Source organism: Podarcis gaigeae (assembly GCF_964106915.1).
Source record: "Podarcis gaigeae genome assembly, chromosome: 2".
Lineage (NCBI taxonomy): Eukaryota > Metazoa > Chordata > Lepidosauria > Squamata > Lacertidae > Podarcis > Podarcis gaigeae.
In genome coordinates, this window is record NC_139679.1 from 34017766 (window position 1) to 34035756 (window position 17991).

At 43.8% G+C, this 17991-nt stretch overlaps 1 protein-coding gene across 20 annotated transcripts in view; it reads right to left on the reverse strand.

The window, feature by feature from the left end:
- The window catches only part of CACNA1G (calcium voltage-gated channel subunit alpha1 G), a 326619-nt gene that overhangs the window by 120118 nt on the left and 188510 nt on the right, over nt 1–17991 (reverse strand). For all 20 annotated transcript variants that reach the window (XM_083727936.1, XM_083727932.1, XM_083727930.1 and 17 more), the window contains exons 6-9: nt 16568–16859; nt 16066–16158; nt 12663–13461; nt 8222–8583 (exon numbers count right to left, since the gene is read on the reverse strand). In XM_083727936.1, the coding sequence (XP_083584062.1) occupies nt 8222–8583; nt 12663–13461; nt 16066–16158; nt 16568–16859 (1546 nt within the window). The remainder of the gene's footprint in view (nt 1–8221; nt 8584–12662; nt 13462–16065; nt 16159–16567; nt 16860–17991) is intronic.

Below are 17991 nucleotides of genomic sequence, written 5' to 3' on the forward strand. Positions count from 1 at the left end.
GAAAGCACAACTATGTCCAGAAAATCCAGAATGAATATCCACAGCAAGGGACAGAGAACGGGTGAGCTGCAGAATCCCACATTCAGTCAGCAGCATTTTAATGACGCAGTCAGCAAAAGAGAACAAAATAACACTACTATAAATTACCACTCTGTTATTATTGTAAGTGACAGCATAATCAATGAAAAGACAACGTGTGGCCAAAATACTTGTTTGTAATTTTTTAAAAAGTGCTTATTCATAGTGGGGAGGAAATAAATACAGTGTGAATTGTAGAACTGTAGTTGGAAGGGACCCACTGCAACATAGGAATCGAACTCACAACACTGCGATTAAGAGTCTCCTGCTCTACCAACTGAGCTATGGCCCATTGGGGGGGTGGGGGTGTCCTCACATAGCACAGTGACCTTGATTTGACTTTCAAAGTTCTGAAATGGAGAAATACTACCACATCTGAACCCTGTTCTTCTGCCTCCTGGTTTCCAGTCAGAGCCAATTCATAGAACCCTTGGTGTGTCATAAGGGACATGAGGGCCAGGTGGAAGCATATTGTAGTTGTGTCCCAGTCAAAGCAGCCGTTTAATTCCCTTGCCACTTGCCCACAATATCGTTCTGAATGCCTGAGGAAGGGCAGGGAAAACTATGACTTGTCATCAGCTGGACCGTCTCCACCCACAGAAACTTGTTTTTATGTTTTGATCACCATCTGAAGTCCTGCTCAGTGTTGCTCTGCTTTTCTTTGGGCCACATCAGCAAGGCCGTGTGTGTGTGTGTGTGTGTGGGCTATTGTTGTCTGGAAGGGCACTTCGGTGCTGCTAATACAGCGTTTTGACTTCACCACTGGAGGTGCACTCCACTGAGACAGATGTTATCCTCCAAACTGCTGGACTCCAAACTTCCATCAGTCCCATCCAGTACAGTCAATAATTTACAGTCTCTATCCCTTTCTAAAGTGAAAGAAGTTGAAACTAGTTTAGCTTTCACCTCCTCTTCCTGTAAAGGAACACAGCAGACCCAGTATCATCTTGCTTAGGATGGGTAAATGAAAGAACAAAGGCACCGTAAGCTCTGGGATCACTCTGTCCCAGCCCCCTGCGAATTATCGCATGTTTCCCTCAGATGAAGAGGTCCTTCTTTTCTTTAATTAGCTGTTGGCTCCACAGGAGGTAGAGAAGCAAACAAAATCACAAATCGGAGGAAAAAAGACTAGATCAAGGAAGTGAACCAGTAAGTTAGTGATACTTGCTACAGTCCTAGCACCTTAATCCACACTTCTTCACAAATGAATACTGCGCCAAAAGGATACATTTCTACAAGGAACTATCCTGCATTTGCCCGTAGACCTTTTAGTTTCCGATCCTTTCTGCAGGCACATTTTCCTTACATACCGTGGCACAGATGGGTGATATTTTCATGCTGCAATGGTTATTGGGTTTTAATGTTACTTAGTGACAACTTTACAACATTTGTACAGTCACCTGTTCAAGCCCCCTGCTGTTTGATGCACTAAGGATTAAGCTTTAAAACTCTTAAATGAGCTTTAAAAGTGCCTGAAAAGGTTACACTGGTATTTTGCAAACTGAGTGTGCACATTAGCTACTTTTTTGAGAGGTTCTTCCTTTGTAGACTTTTTTTTTTAAGAATGTCCTCCTATTGAATTACTTCCTTTTCTAAGCTTTCAAACAATTGCGTACCAGTAGTTTTATCACAGCAGGCCAGTCTACAGCTCCTGCCACAACCACAGATTTTTGTTTCATTTGCTCTCCCCCCTCCCATCTTTCAGGCTTGACTATCTCTGGGAACTTTTTGACTTAGACGCAGCTAAACACCTGGCTGCATAATTCTTATGTTCCTGCTGCCTTTGTTCCTATGGACCTACGGTGATCTCATACACATATTTAACATTCCAGCCTTGGCTGACTTTGTGCTGCCAACACCACAGTGAGAGAGGTAATGAATGAATTAGAAGCAAAAGCCTCAATGGATGGAAATTAATATCCAGATACTTGTTAGAGGAAACCAGTGCTGTGCCTTCTTTCAACTGAAGCAAGAAGAAACTGCATGATGCGTTTAGAGTCAGTGTGTGCCTTGGCAAGAGGGAAACCAAAGAAAGGATCCCAATGGATCAGCTTCATTGGAAATGTTAATTGCTCTATACTGCATTGCATTGTAGCTTGTATTCTAGGGCTGCCATATGTCTAGACATTACCAGGATTACAAAGGTGGAAATTGACATTGGGGGGAATTTCCGAAAGTTCAGATTCCCCACATTCAAACCATGGTTGCTCTCATTCCCCCAATGATCATAGGCTGTTCCTTCAGGACCCTAGTCAAAACAAAAAAAATTCCTTCCAGTAGCACCTTAAAGACCAACTAAGTCAGTTCTTGGTATGAGCTTTCGTGTGCATGCACACTTCTTCAGATACACACCTTCAGGACCCTAATTATCTCTTTGCTTGGTTATTTATGATTAAATAGGAAGAGACTTGTTTCTTTGCTGCTTTTACAGTTGTTTGCTATAACCACTCAGCCTGCCCTCATGGGATCTTTGCTATGCAATCAATAATGTTTCAGCTAATTCTTAGGCTACTACAGAAGACTAACTTTTGCTCTGGCTGTGATAATTGTGTCTTCAGATCAACTGATTTCCAGCATGTTGGGGGTGGTGGTCTTCTGCTCATAATAATTGGTGGGGGTCTAGTTCCTTAATCTCTAAGGGTAGCAAAGCAGTTGAACATGATGTGAACTAATGTGACAGCACTGGGATAACAGTGATACTAATTTTATGTACAGTGGTACCTCGGGTTACGTACGCTTCAGATTACATACGCTTCAGGTTACAGACACCGCTAACCCAGAAATAGTACCTTGGGTTAAGAACTTTGCTTCAGGATGAGAACAGAAATCGTGCTCTGGCGGTGCAGCGGCAGCAGGAGGCCCCATTAGCTAAAGTGGTGCTTCAGGTTAAGAACGGATCTCCGGAACAAATTAAGTACTTAACCCGAGGTACCACTGTACTAGATGATGTACAGTGTACCATTAATCTTCACAGAATGGGCTTGGCACTGCAGTTGTATCCATTCACATCTCCTCCTGCTAGCATGGCCCTTAAAAATTTTCAGTATGTTACAACCCCATTTTTTAAAACAGACTGTAAATCTGATATGTGAGGGATGTGTGCCATTTATTTCTATTAATAACAAAGCTTCCAGTTTCTCATTATTATGGAAACCTGGTTAAGGGTGACATATATGATGCTTTAAGCAATTATGACAGCTCCTTCTTTCCAAAGAATAGCTGGTTTTCCTTAAAATGAATGTGCTGAGATTTCTGCTTTTAATTTTTTAAAGTATGATGTTCATGAGAATGACTCATTAGGAACACATATTCAGAAATAATGGGCAAAACTTCCCAGAGCTGTTAAGTCCAATTTTGTTTTAACATAGAGAAAGAATTGGTTATCATGAGCATTTAATGGGGACTCTAAACTTTACACTGCTCTCTTTCTCTCTTTGTTCTTGTGAAAGAGTTTGAAGGAGGAACTAGTGTCAGAGTCCCTTAACCCAAGCGTGATTACAGGGTGACCTCATCCAAAGAAGTTGGGAGTGGGGAATCCTGCTCCTACTTACAGGGCCATATCTAGAGAGCAGCACTGGGTGGCTATACTTAGCCGCCCTGGCACTAGCTGTAATCTTGTCCCCAATGCTCTTTAAGCCATTAGGAATGGCCATCGCAGGATTTGGAGCACTGTGTCATCAGTATAGTGATGATATCCAGCTCCATTTCTCTATTAGCATATCCTGGACTAGTCTCTGGATGAAGTGGTAGGTTGGAGGAGGCAAAATAAACAGGAGACTGAATCCTGAAAAGACAGAAGTCCGGTGGTGGGTGGCTCCTGGGTCTGGGAATTTCATAGCTGCCCGCCCTCCATTTGAAGGAGGAAGTGCGCAGCTTGGGGTGTGGGTATGTGTGTGCACCCCTGAGGATGTTCTTAGATCTACCTTTCTCACTGGAGGCCCAAGTGGGTACAGCAACTACTTTTGGCTGGTTCTCCAGCTACAAATGTGTCTGGCCAGGGAGAGCCTCACCCCTTTGACTCATGCATAGGGAAACTTAAGGCTGGATGACTGTAATACACTATCTGTGGGGCTGGCCTTACAGCTAGTGCAGAATGTTGCAGCTAGATTGCTTCCTGGAGACCTTTTCATGCACATGTTAACATCTCTCTTACATTTGTTGCTATACTAGCTCCCAATATGCTGCTAAAGCTCTCAAGATCTCGAGAGCAGGCTATTTTAAGGAAAATCTTCTCCCACATCATCTGACACCATCACTGAGGTCAGCTAGAGGCCTGCATGGCTGTGCTGCTGCCTTGAAAGGTTCATCTTGCAATTACCAGGGATATGGCCTTTTCCATTGTGACACTATCTCTGTGGAACCATCTCCCCTCTAGGTTATGGCAGGCACCCACATTAATCCCTGCTGCTTATGGAGATTCAGGGGGGTTGGTTAATTTCTAACTTTTTCCCTAGTTCCAGGAATTTAGGGGAGTCTTGCTCCCCCTCCAAACTTATAACAATATCAACATTTCTGATACCAAATTATTCCACTTCATAGAACTGACAAAGCCAGGGTTCAGTGTGTATGGAAATACTTGTGTTCTATATTAGGCAAAACAGCCTCATATAAAAACTAATAAAGTCAATTGCTCATAAGGTCCTTCATTTCTTTTTAAACAACCTATCCATGCAGATACATTTGGTGACATTGATTTGTTTGTTCTTAAGGGTTTTTTTTTGGGGGGGGGAAAGGTCACATTCACCATTTATAATCTCAGCAGAAGGGCCAGAGCTATCAATTCTCAGCTCTAATTCCCTATCTCATAACTGTCAGATTATGAAACTGCAAACTGTAAGCCTCAGGAGTTTACAGAAAAACATCTCCTTATTCTCTCCTGCCGCTTTAATCAGATGAATTAATAAAAGCAGGATTCAACATTTGCTATTCACTCCAATATTGAGGGGAGCGGGAGTGGAGGGAAATAGGACATTGGAATCTCTAATCTTTTCTTAAAAAGAAAAGAAAAAGAAGATAGCACACTGAAACTCACTGAGTACTCACTTACCAATCACCTTTCTACCCCAGTCCCAGGTTTTTCCAACTATGACATCTTTTAAGCCTCTCTGAGTGCATCACATAATTACATTCTGTCCATAAGGCAACAGTCCTACTCTATTTTGCCTTGACCACAACTGGAATACTGTGTCCAATTCTGGGCACCACAATTTTAGAAGGATGTAGCCAAGCTGGAACGTGTGCAGATGAGGGCAAGGTGATCAAGGGTCTGGAAACCAAGCCTTATGAGGAGCGCTTGGATGAGCTGGGTATGTTTAGCCTGGAAAAGAGGAGACTGAGAGAAGGTATGATAGCCATCTTCAAAATATCCTAAAGGCTGTCACATGGAAGAGGGAGCAGGCTTGTTTTCTCCTGACCTGGAGGGTAGGACGTGAACCAATGGCTTCAAGTTACAAGAAAGGAGATTCCGACTAAACACACAGAAAAGCTTTCTGGCAGTAAGAGCTGTCTGACAGTGGAACAGTCTCCCTTGGGAGGTTGTAGACTCTCCTTCCTTGGAGGCTTTTAAGCAGCTGTTGGATGGCTATCTGAGAGGGATGCTTTAGCTGAGATTCCTGCATTGCAGGGAGTTGGACTTGATGACCCTTGAGTCCCTTACAACTCTACGGTTCTATGATTCTATATTCCTAGGGACACTGGTGCTACAGGTTCTACTGCCTAGCAGACCCACCTCTCTCTCTTATCAACTGCAACCTTTCCCCAGCCTGGTATGCTGAAAATGCTGTTGGATTCCAACTCCCAACAACCCTTCCCAGCATGACCAATGTCAGTTGAGCAGTGAGGGTTGCAGTCCAACAACATCAGGAGGACCACATGCTCCCCACCCTTTCCTGGTGGCAAACTCTTTCCCATGGGTGTTCCCAAAGATAGTTTATTTTTTAATCACCATGAGAAAAGCACAGCAAGCAACATGATTGCTTCTCTTGCATGCCCTTGGTGGGTTTTCTGTTATGGTAAGAGGGGTAATGGGAAGGGCAGAGGAACTGCTAAGGTTGTCTCCCCATCACAGGAAGCAATACCTGAATTAGACAGAGATGACATTTCCCTCTGTGATTCAAACTATCAAAAATGAAGAATGTGAACTTTGCATCAACTTTTCTAGTTTCCCCTCCAGACTCCAAAGGAATGATCCACTTGGTACTATTATTAAAAGAATAACGAATTTCAAAAGCAATCCATCAATCCTTATTTCAGCTATGGAGACAAATTTTGAGTAAGGTCAAGAAAGGAAGGTCAAACAGCATGTGACAGATCCTAAGAGGACCTAAGTGTGCCTTTCCATTTAAGGCATAACGAAAACAAAGGTTAATCAGCCACATTGCATTAAGATTTCAGAAAACATGCTTGCTTGAAAGGACACATTTAGCACACCAAAGGGGCCTCAGCCACTATAATGTACAACCACTGATGCATTAATACACCAGGATGGCACTAGGATCTACAATTATACCTGCAGAATTTGGTTTGCAGCTACTATTCTGACACAGGGAGCTACAAAATGAGAAGTAAAGCAACTGCATTAAACAGTAAGCGACTATGCCAATAGGGAAGGGGGAGCTAGAAAAGAAGAAAAATGAGCACATCTGAAGGACAGCTTGTTTAATAGGTTCAATTATGTTCAGTACGTTCAATGCAACTTGTTTCCAAGGGGCAGAGTAATCCTAACCAAGGTGTGCCTGATCAGCGTAGCCACTGCTGCATTTGCAACCCCACTGCTTATGCTGGCTGAGGCATAAGATAGTAGCAGAGGAAACTCTGCTCAGTGCGAGAAGAGTCTGGAGCAGGTGCAGTGATCGGTCCCAATGCTGGATTGGGTGGAATGTCGTCAAGTGTCAGCCGTGTACCCAGCTCAGGATACATTGGATTCCAGGCCAGCAAAACCATTCCTCCTCTCCTGAATGCTCTGTTGGGGGGCTTTCCTTGGATTACTGCTGATGAGAATATAACCTACAGGAACTCCACCTGCCCATGCTTTCTTTAGGTGGGACAGAGAGCTCCATATGGGAGGAGTGACACTGACATCACTAGGGGTGGAGCTCTTTATGAAGATGCCACCAGGTCGGTGATGTCTCTAACCACCTTATGAGACTTTATTCCTTTTTTATATTATGTTGAAAAACATATTTAAAATTTTCCATGACCTCTGAAATTAAATGGAATGACAAGAATTTAGGACTCTGTATGGGAAGTGGGGGACAAAGTCAACCTGATGTTTCAGGGGGAAAGTTGGGTTTCACAGAACTAGAAGCCAAAGTATTTGATCGACCCTTTGACACTGAACAACACTGACACAGACCTATGGGAACTGGAGTAGGTCTTAAATCAGCAACTGTACATAACAACCATGTACCACATGCCAGTAAGGGAATGTAATCAGTGCTGGCATTTTTAGTTTGGTCACATCAACTGTGCACCAAAGCAGACACATTTCTAAATAAAGGGCACCCCACAATATGACTGACTGGAGCAAAATCATGTTTAAGTATTAGAATACACCATAACCCAAATTGTATGGGGAAGCCTGCATTAAAAAACACAAAACACCACCAAGCATGCAATTACAGTACTTATTTCACGAAACAGCTTGCATATTTCATGACATGTTGTTTGCAAGTTAGCTATTATAAAATCAAATGTAAATGATTTATTGAGGTAAGCAAATAGTCTTGTGGCGTTTGGAGAATTACTGTGAAAATGCAAAAAAAGAAAGAGAGAGAGCAAAGCATTGTAAAGACGGCTTCACTTGCTTACATCCTTAGACCAACAAGTGTCACTGAACTCTATTCACCAGTGTGCAGTTCTCCACACTAAGTAGCACAACCAGAAGTGCTCCCCCAAGATCTGCAGCTTTGTTGCCCTTGCAGAGCTTCAGAGCTTCATTTAACAACAGACCAGAACAAACACAGCTAAACAGAGCAAGGCATGAAAGTAAGAGGTCAGCATGAATCGATGCTGTGTGGTACGAAATCCCACTCAAGGGGCTAAGAGCAGAACCAGGATGGAGCTAATGAGGCCACCATTTGGGGTGCCTTGGCTGCAGGGAGAGTCTAACTATAACTACTAAAGTACAGAGGGCTCTGCTTACCTGTTCGTGGTACTCAATCCCCATGCTGAGGGTATTGATCAGGATAGCTATCATGATCCCACGGCCAAAGTACTTGCTATCTACAATCTTCCGAAACGTCTCACAAACCACCTTCCAGAAGGCTAGGAATTTTAAGGTGTTTCTTCCCCGAGCTTTCCAACGCTGAGGGTCCCTCTGATCTCTGTAGTGAGCGTCCTGAGTAAACTCATATACCCCGTCGCTGTCAGAATCTCCCATTTCATTGTCCACCAGCTCTGGATCGTTAGCCAAGGTCTTCATGCAGTATGGACAACTATCTGGGTTGCAAGTATTGTTGGGTTTCCCAGACTGGCTGGAAATCTTGCAGGAACTTTGACAAGCACCTGAAACAGGGACAAAGAAAACCATACCCTCTGTTATTTCACTAAAGATCTTGGAAATCTCTTTCTGGAGCAGCCGAAGAATGTCGGTGTCCAACTGCAGTTTTTGTAAGTTCAATAATTTCACACCAGATGTATGTGGAGAACGTCTGCCCCGTTTGAGTGGTTATCTCCAACCAATGCAAAAACAGTATGCGTGTATAACTTTTACCATGGCTAGAACAACATTTGAACCATAATTTTTGACTATCTACTGAACCTGAATCAAGACCCTTACTAAGAGATTGATAAGAGGGAGGATACATTAGATTCTAAAAACCTGGTGATTTTTTATGCTAAGCATCAGCCTGCCCCCTGCATTCTCCAGCATGTTGTCAGAAAGGTCAGTCCCAATTTAATGAGAAGAGAATTGAAGGGCACAAGTCAAAGAGAGCAAGAGGTGGGAGGATGGGAAAACACAGAAGTGGGACATCAAATGAGCCAGAGGGGCCCTTTCAGGAATGGCTTAAACAGTCTCTGTTGAGAAAACTAGATCAAGTGCTGCATATATGCTGCAACTGAAAAAGGAGCTACATTCCAGTTTCTCCTTCCTCTTCCATAGCTTCTAGAACTCACTGCCAGGTATGAGATCCCAAGGGACCTTGTTTCCCTGTCATTCCCTCCCCAGCAATTGTCAGCCAATGATTTGGAGGGCTGTGACACAAGTTAAGTTCTGCTAGATATTACAGGTAGGGGAACTACCAGACACAATTTCACTTGCAGGCAATGTGTTTGCTGTCACTTCTGCTTACATCCCGGGGTTCCGCCACTAGCGAGGAAACATGCACCAGCCAGTAAGCTATTATAATGAATGCAGGCAAGGTTTCATTTGAAAGAAGCTTTGTGCAGAAATTAGGCCTGTTCTGCTGCTTCTTTAAAAATCTCCATCGGTCAGAATTCAGAAGCAACTCATGCAACACATAGCAAGAGACCCATAAATGGCTACCATCCTACCTATGGGGATGCTTTAGGTGTATCAGCCTGATTCAGCACAAATAGTAGGATTACGTTGTAGAATTTAGGTATCACAGTGAAGTGTGTGCGTGCATGTGAGCTGCCAGAGATGATGGCCCAGTAACAACTAGCCCAGCATGCTAGCAGAAGCCTGTGCAGGGGCTCACACTAACACAACAGGGCTCGCCTCCTCTCCTCCCCCCATGCACCACCACACCTCCCCCAGATCTGGTCTGGAGGCTTGGGAGAACCCTGAGAAGAGAGCACAGGGCTAGGAGAAGGAAAGATCATCGCACCTGGCAAGCAGAATTCTTGCACTGATGTAACAATCATAAGAGTATGATGTTAAATTCCTCCCAGTGGTCTGGACACCATTTTCCCATAGGACCATTGTTTTTGAAAAGAATCTTCAAAAATACAATTCTGCAAGAGGAATCTGGAAACTCCTCAAAATGTTGAAACTTAAAAATGCTCTCCAACCTAATTTCTGTTGCGTTTTCTTCAAACAGAAGCTTCAGTGGTGTACATATAACCTGGGCAAGTATTTCTCTATGGAGCAAGACCTATGAGGTCAGAATTGTCAGCTCTCATCACTGCAACCCAACACCCTTCATAACAACACAGCATGCTCTATGTTTTGTGATATGCTGATTTAAGACGGCCTTTCGTTTTTCATACTCTAAAGCTGAGAGGAGGAGGTAAAGACACTAAAACATTTATGTGTTTATATATACAGGGTGAGTCCTTTAAAAGAGGCCCCATGGATACAGAGTACATGTGTTCCACGGGGCCCCTTTTAAAAGACTCAGCCTATATATAGCTATAGGACATGCACACACACACACAGTTGACACAGTTTATCCTATTATATCTCACCTCCTTAAGCTCATGACCTAAGAGCAGATAGGATACTTGGGTGTGTGTGTGTGTGTGTGTGTGTGTGTGTAATATCCTTTGAATTTCTTCACTTTATCACCTATACAAAAGAAGAAAATCCATGATACTTCTCATTTCCACACCCTAATTTATTGGAAGGACAGATCCTGAAGCTGAGCCTCCAATACTCTGGCCACCTCATGAGAAGAGAAGACTCCCTGGAAAAGACCCTGATGTTGGGAAAGATTGAGGGCACAAGAAGAAGGGGACGACAGAGGATGAGATGGTTGGACAGTGTTATCGAAGCTACTAATATGAGTTTGACCGAACTGCAGGAGGCAGTGGAAGACAGGTGTGCTCTGGTCCATGGGGTCACGAAGAGTCGGACACGACTAAACAACTAAACAACAACAATTGCTAAGCCACGAATGTCTGCTAACTAACTTTGAAGATGAAAAAGAGAGAGAAAAGAATGAGTGACAGCTGTCCACTGCCAAGAGTTCACAGTCACCTCATTACACATTTGGCTATTAAGTTAAAACAAAAAGCAATCAGCTCTTCTGGCACCTGGAATATTAGGAGCTGTAATTAGAGACAAGCACTGCAGCCAGCAAGCTGCTTGGGAGTTCCTGCTGTTTGCTGATACTTCAGCATTAACAACTTCCCCCTAAACATATCATTCTCAAATCATTTCTCGCAATGGCTGAGGCCAGCTGACAGATGGTACCCCACCAGACAACAAGGATACAAAGAGTCTCCCCTTTGTGCTGGCTATGGTGGAATGAAGAGTTTGTCTCCAGAATGCACCTCTGACCCAGTTGTAATGTCTCTCTCATTTTGAAGCCAGCAGGGGAAACTCCCATGGCTGATATAAGGCAGATAATAAGATTTTGGCTACCTGGCCCTACACAGCATCATATTCAGACAGTTTTTCTTATGGATCTCTCTAATGGCAAACATCATGTTCTGCTCATGTGTTAAAGGGGAAAGCATCATACACATCTGCATATATACTCACAGGTGTGTGGCTGCCTACCAAAACATATCATGTTCAGAAAGAGCAGCTCTTACAAGTTACATAATGTGCAGCCTGATCCTATGCATGCTTGTTTGAAAGCAAGTCCCACTGTGCTCAGTTGGGTTGGCTGCAGTGCACTCCCAGGTAAGTGTGCTTAAGACTGCAGCCTAAGAGGTCACCTTCCTAAGAAGTTAAGGAAGAATGACCAAGTCATCAGACTGTTCTTCACTGTTATGAAAGAAAATGGACATAGGCAGGAAACAGATGCAAAGACAAATTCACTTTCTGAGTACAAAGCCCTGAATATCTGCACATTTGAATTGATGTACATCAGGGATTGGGAGCCTGTAGCCTACAGGTGTTGTTGGACTCCAGTAACCATCGGTCCCAGCCAGCATACATACATGAAGAAAATTCTTGCTTTCCTCTCTCATTGGTTTTAGACAAATATTAAGGCAATGGCAACTCTCAGAATGATGGAATGACTGCTCCAACTAAATAGGAGGCCTACCAGTCACCACCTTGACATAATGTGTCCTGCAGATGGAGAAAGTATGGAAACAGCACTTCTGTCTCTAACACATAGGCCCAGAGAAGGATGTTTAGAGCACTGGTCTTTAACTGGTGGCTTAGGGCCTGGTTTTAGGTGGGTCATAACAGCAGCATGGCCCCCATACAAATATGTGGTTAAAAATTAATTAAGAAGGTCCTCAAATGAATATTTGGGTTAAAGGTGGGTCCCTCGTCTGAAAAGGCTGAAGACTGCTGACTTAGAGCAGGTGGGTAGGTCTGGAATGATTTCTTCATAACATTCATTTTTCTCTCCATCTTATTGAGGGGCACAGAACAGCCGACTTGCTATCAACACAAATTTGCTTAACATGCTACTTTGTTACAACCAATTTGAAAAAATAAAGCTCTATCTTTTCATTCTCTGCCCCCATTTCATGTTTTCCAGTGGGGCAGGTTGGGAGGAGGTAATCAACACACCCAAAACGAATTATTTCCGATGAACGGGTTTTGTTAGGACCTTATAAACTAACTTCTGTCTTAGTTCTGAACTGAGGACAACCCGAATCTCACCTGACCCTAATCAATGGCAGCCCTGCCTGGAAAGGTAAGTTAGGGATGAACAGCGGCTTTGCCTTCCATCTAGGTGATATCTTAGTGGCTGACACTCTACCCAAACACTTACCAGTGCTCTGTGTCTCCAGTAGCTTCTGCATTGGACTATACGGTCCCGGGGGGATATTAAGGTTCATCAGGGTGCTGGCCCCAGGGTTCAATGTGGGCTCTGCTAAACCTTTTTCTTTCAGCAATTCATGGGAGTTACTTGGGTGTACAGTAGGGTAGACCTTGCTGCCAACCACAGTCCTGGGAAGCACCTCTGGCCCCGGTAAGCTGAGACCAGGCTGAGGCGGGAGAGATGATCTGCAGCGAATGGGCTCAAAATGACAGTCTGCATGGTAGATGCTGTGAACGGACTCAGCGTTGCTGGCAGTGGGGTGAGGATTGGCTGTTGGAGGGAGCATCAGCCTATTTGCACCATTGTGAAGCGAGCTGGTTTCAACGTCGCTGATTTCAGGGCTGGCGCGCGGTGCCTGAAGGCTTCCATTGCCCAGGTGATAGTGGTGGTGGTGGTGATGGTGGTGGTGAATGAGATGATGCACCGAGGACCTTTTCCGCGGCCGGTGTTTACACGGCTGCCGCTCTGCACTGCTCTTGCTACCCGGGCTGGAGAGAAACCCCATCCTCACCCCTGTGGTTCGGTAGAGCTCCACCAGTTGCTTGCTGGCCTTACGGAGGACGTAGACGAGATATTTGAGGAGTTCGTCATAGCAGCTCCCCGGCTCTGAGAAGCTGGCCAGAGTGCTAGCATTGGAGAGGTAGCGGATTCGCTGTTCCTTCATCAGCTGGCTCTCCCGCTGCTTAGTCTCCGAGAACTGAGTTGCTATGACCACTAAGCAGAGGTTTATCATGAAGAAAGAGCCCACCTGTAAGGGAAGGAGGGATGTGTCAGTATTCCTACCACCAGGGAGGAAGCCTGAAGCAAGTGTATCTGAGAGAGAACTAGTCATTAAAAAAAATATCTTCAAAACTAGAGCTGAGCTAGCGTTTCTCTGAAGACTCCCTCCCCCCTGCCTCCCCAGGAACATTTCTAAGATATTTTCTTTTTCTGAACCCCCTAGTAAAAGAGAAACACTTCATGGAATTTCCCACCACCATTTATTTTGGTAGCATCCACTATTCCTACGTCCACCACCCCAGCAAACCACCACCATTGCTCTGATACAACACTAGGTCATGTCGTCCAATATGGTTGGTGATGCTGCCACTGACAGTGGCAGAGCCAGTGCTAATGGGAAACCCCAAGAAACTGTTGGAAAACTTGTCACCTTGGAAAAATTGTCCTCTTCTCTCTCCCCCCCCCATCAGTATGCAAATAGTGGGCAATTTCAAGCGACACTCTGCTCACAGTTCTATTCAAAACCAACTTAAAAAGACCAAACAAGTATTATCTCATCACACGATGAAAAACAAAACTCTGACATCAAATCTCTTAATCATCTGCCCTCAATACTATGGTCTGAAGGGCACAGGATAATCCGGCATGGGGTCTGGTCAGTGCCTGGAAGGAAGACTTATTGGGACTAACAAGGGGACAAACTTAATAGGTTTGGATCCAGATTTAAGTTGATTCCCTTTGATTTCAATGGGAGTTGAAGTCATGAATAACTGGTCCCATTGACTAACTGGTTCCTGCCTCCATGACTGCCTGCCTGCACTGCTCATTTGCTTCCCCACACTGCTTCTGGGTCCAGGCCGCTCCATTACATGGAGGAGAGGTCAAGGCAAGTGGAGGTTGCTCCTCCTTCTCTTCCCTCTTGTAACTGCTCCTATGCTTGGTGAGGGCAGGTGAACAGAGGATAGTGACACCAGAAAGCAGACACACGGTGAAGGTGTTGCAGGGACCATCAGGGAGCCCTTTGCTAGGCTACAGGCCTTGGCAACTGCCCAATAATGCCAACTCCTGACACCGATCCAAGCTGTCTCCTTTTGTAAGTCTACAGCTCTGTTCTCCAGAGGTGGTGTGCTAATGTATACGAAACTACACTGATGTTCTCAGCCTCAGGAGTCACTCAGGAAGTGCACCTGTGTCTAAAAATCACAATATGGGAAGTAGCTGACAACAAAGGCTAGTGTCATGTAATACAAAACATAGCCCCAAACCCCGTCCCAGTCAAGAGCAGTCATCATCACATTCTGTGTGTGACTCACACGGGGTGGATATTCCCTGCCCTGTTCTTTTCTTTCCTTCCACGTCAAAGACTCTCAAGCTTCCTCACCTCAGGGACACCCACTCCTCAGTCCCGCAGATGACACAAAGAGCTCAAAGAAGAAGGGAGATTTATTGTGACTTAGAAGGGTTTCTCTAATTTTTGCTTCCCGGTAGTCAGCGCTTACTTATTATCACAATTAAGTAGCATTTCTTTCTCCCATGCATTTACTTTTCAGGACAGATTTTTCCCTTGCAGAGAGGATTGGCAGCTTTGCAAACAGATCTCCCGCTTTGTTAACTGGAATTGCGGAGAGGCTGTAACCCAACTACAGCAGCTGTCTGCAGCAAAAGATTGGATATTTTACTCTGAAACAGTCTTTTCATCAGGCTGCATTTTCAGGAGACCATGATCATCATTCAGCTTTGAAAAGGACTTAGTAACTAGCCTCCTCTCCTGGCTACCGTATACCTTCAGATATACGATCCATGCATGTCACCTGAGCAGCAGGAAGATGCTGATTTATTTTCTCTTTCATTGTCATCAAGGAGGAAAGGAAACATACAATCTGTTCATACCCCACATGCTTATGAGACCGCAAGTCAGTGCACCTTGCAGCCATTTAGGTATGATTAAATATCCATCTCAGCCTAAGGAATCTAGAATGATCTTAGCAAGCTAACCTCTAAGTGTGTTTACGGTGCCTAAGACCAAGTCACTTTGTTTCTGATCAAAACAGAACAAATTGTTCCGGGGTTTATAAACATATAAATGTTCTTTATCCATGTGTGCTATCACCTGTAATACTATGGGGTGTATCTGTGTATCTGGGCCACTGCCCAGCTAAAGTTAAGCATTTTTCTGTTCCACTGATTTCAACGCGAGTTAAACATGTGCTAACTCCTGTCACTGAAATCATATGACAAAAGTACTTAGCCTTGGCTGAATCATGTAAATAATGTTTATGCTGGCCTCAGATGTTGCAAAATGCCTTTTGAAGCAGAATGCCATGTGTATGCTATGCTGCAAATCAACAAACACCTCATGCCTCATTGCTTTCCATTACTTTCTTCTTACTACCCGTAGACCTTCACTATCACTTTAGTCAGTCGGTGCTCTCATTTGCCACATCTCTCTCTTGCGCACAAGAGACACAGGGAGGGAAGTTGGAACGCATCCTTTGCTAATGGGCTACCATCTCTCCCAGGCTTCGCTTATAACTCTCCTTTCCTCTGTCCGCCCCCCCACGCCCGTTTCTTTCCCTTATAACTCTTGAGTGCAACACCTCTGGTTGCCATGAAGACTAGAGAGATAACTCACAATGATCAGGAGAATGAAATATATGAAGTTGTAGAACGAATGAGCATCCATGACAAAGTACATAATATCTACCCAGCCCTCCAGAGTGATGACCTGTAGGCAAGAGAAAAGGAAAAGGAAAAGGAAGGCATCAGTTAGCTTGTACCAGTGGATGCAGGACTCTCAAGGATAGGAAGCACAGGCAAGCATCTATGGATGTTCAAGAAGATACACCAGTGCTATTACTTATACTAGGTCATCTGTTAGATCTCTTAACACAAAGGCTATGAAATCACTAAAGAATGACAAAACCCCAAAGTAAAAAATCATTTCATACCAGTGTCAACCCCATGCTTGATAGAACTGAAGAATAACAACTGGCGATTCTCACCCACAAATTATTATTCTTTGCATATAAAAAAATACTTCCGGACAAGAATAAAGGTTGACCTAGCTTTCCCTGTCACTGAAGGATAGCCTGTTGATACAGCAAGCTTGGAGTCAGTTGAGTCCCTTTGTTCACCTGAAATATTGCAATCCATGCATATCCAATGTTATCGAAATTGATTGCTCCTTTGAAAGGGTTGTGCTCCCCTGCAGAGCAGTTTGTGTAATACTGGTTCCAGTTGACACAAGAGGTGTTTGTGGTGTCGTTGTAGGAATAATAGTCCAAGGTGCATTGCAGACCTTCTTCCCTCCTTGTTGGGATGTCGCGACAGTAACGCATCCCATTCTCTCGAGGCTGAGAGCAGATAAAAGGGCTTTCATCTTCATTCTCTGTCTGGTAATAGGGTTCCACCTCGATTGTGTAAGGGCTTAAAGGAAACAGAAAAGTGCAGGTTAAATACGCAGTATCAGCCTGTGTGTGTGTGTGTGTGTGTGTGTGTGTGTGTAGGGAAATGAAGGGATGCATAGTGGTGTTAAAGGGCAACAGACTGGAAAATGTAAGAGGAAAGTACTCATTCACAAAGTTAACAGGGTAACCTGTGGAACTCATGGCCCTAAGATGTTACAAGGGTGAATAGGATAATTGGGTTCAGAAAAAGCCTTTACACAAATTAATTGAGGGTTAGGGCATTTTGACTGTCTGGGAGTACAATTTCATTTTTCCAGATGTCTTTAAACTGTGGATATTTTGAAGTTCATAATGAATAGCATATCACTCCAAAATGGCTCTTTCTTGAACAATTTCATCTAAACTGCTGGGGATCAGCTATCAGAGACTGGGATGAATGGTTGAAATTTTCTGATTCTAGTACATCCATTATTACGCCCTTGTGGACTGCATACAGCAACTGAAGTTATTTGAGGGAAACCAAAATAATAATAATAACAAATCTGGTTTGCATAATTATTGAAATACTGTACAGTATTTAAGTAAGAGCGAAAAATGCTCAAAGTCATGACCATTAGTAATCTAGCCTTAAGTGCTCAGGATAAACATTAGTCAAGATGGTCATGAACTTCTCTTACCATCCCAAGGTAGGGAAGAGAGGGTGCAAGAAAGCAGGCAACAGCCTGGTCTATCTAAGCTTGCTTTTAATGAGTTTACATTTTAAAATCTTGTGTGTTCTATTGGCTCAACAGCTTGCAGCTTTCAAACTAGTGTTGCCCTTAAAAATAAAGAAATAGATTTGTTTATACCTTGTCCATTTTTTTCAGTCAACTAATGCCCTCCCACCCCAACCTCCCAGGATTGGGTTAGGTAAATAATGGGATTTATAATGTGATATATTGATGTCTTCCCACCCCACTCTCAATATTTTCATTGTGCATTCTCAAACGTCAATTTAGATGAATAATGATATTTAAAAAAGGACTGACTAGGCAGGCGTTTTTCAGACTAGAAGTAGATGGTGAAAAACCCTTACTGGGATTCAGAATATCTGTAAAAATGCTACTGTTGCTTTCTAAATACTTCCCTTCCCATGGCAAGCACCACTCGTG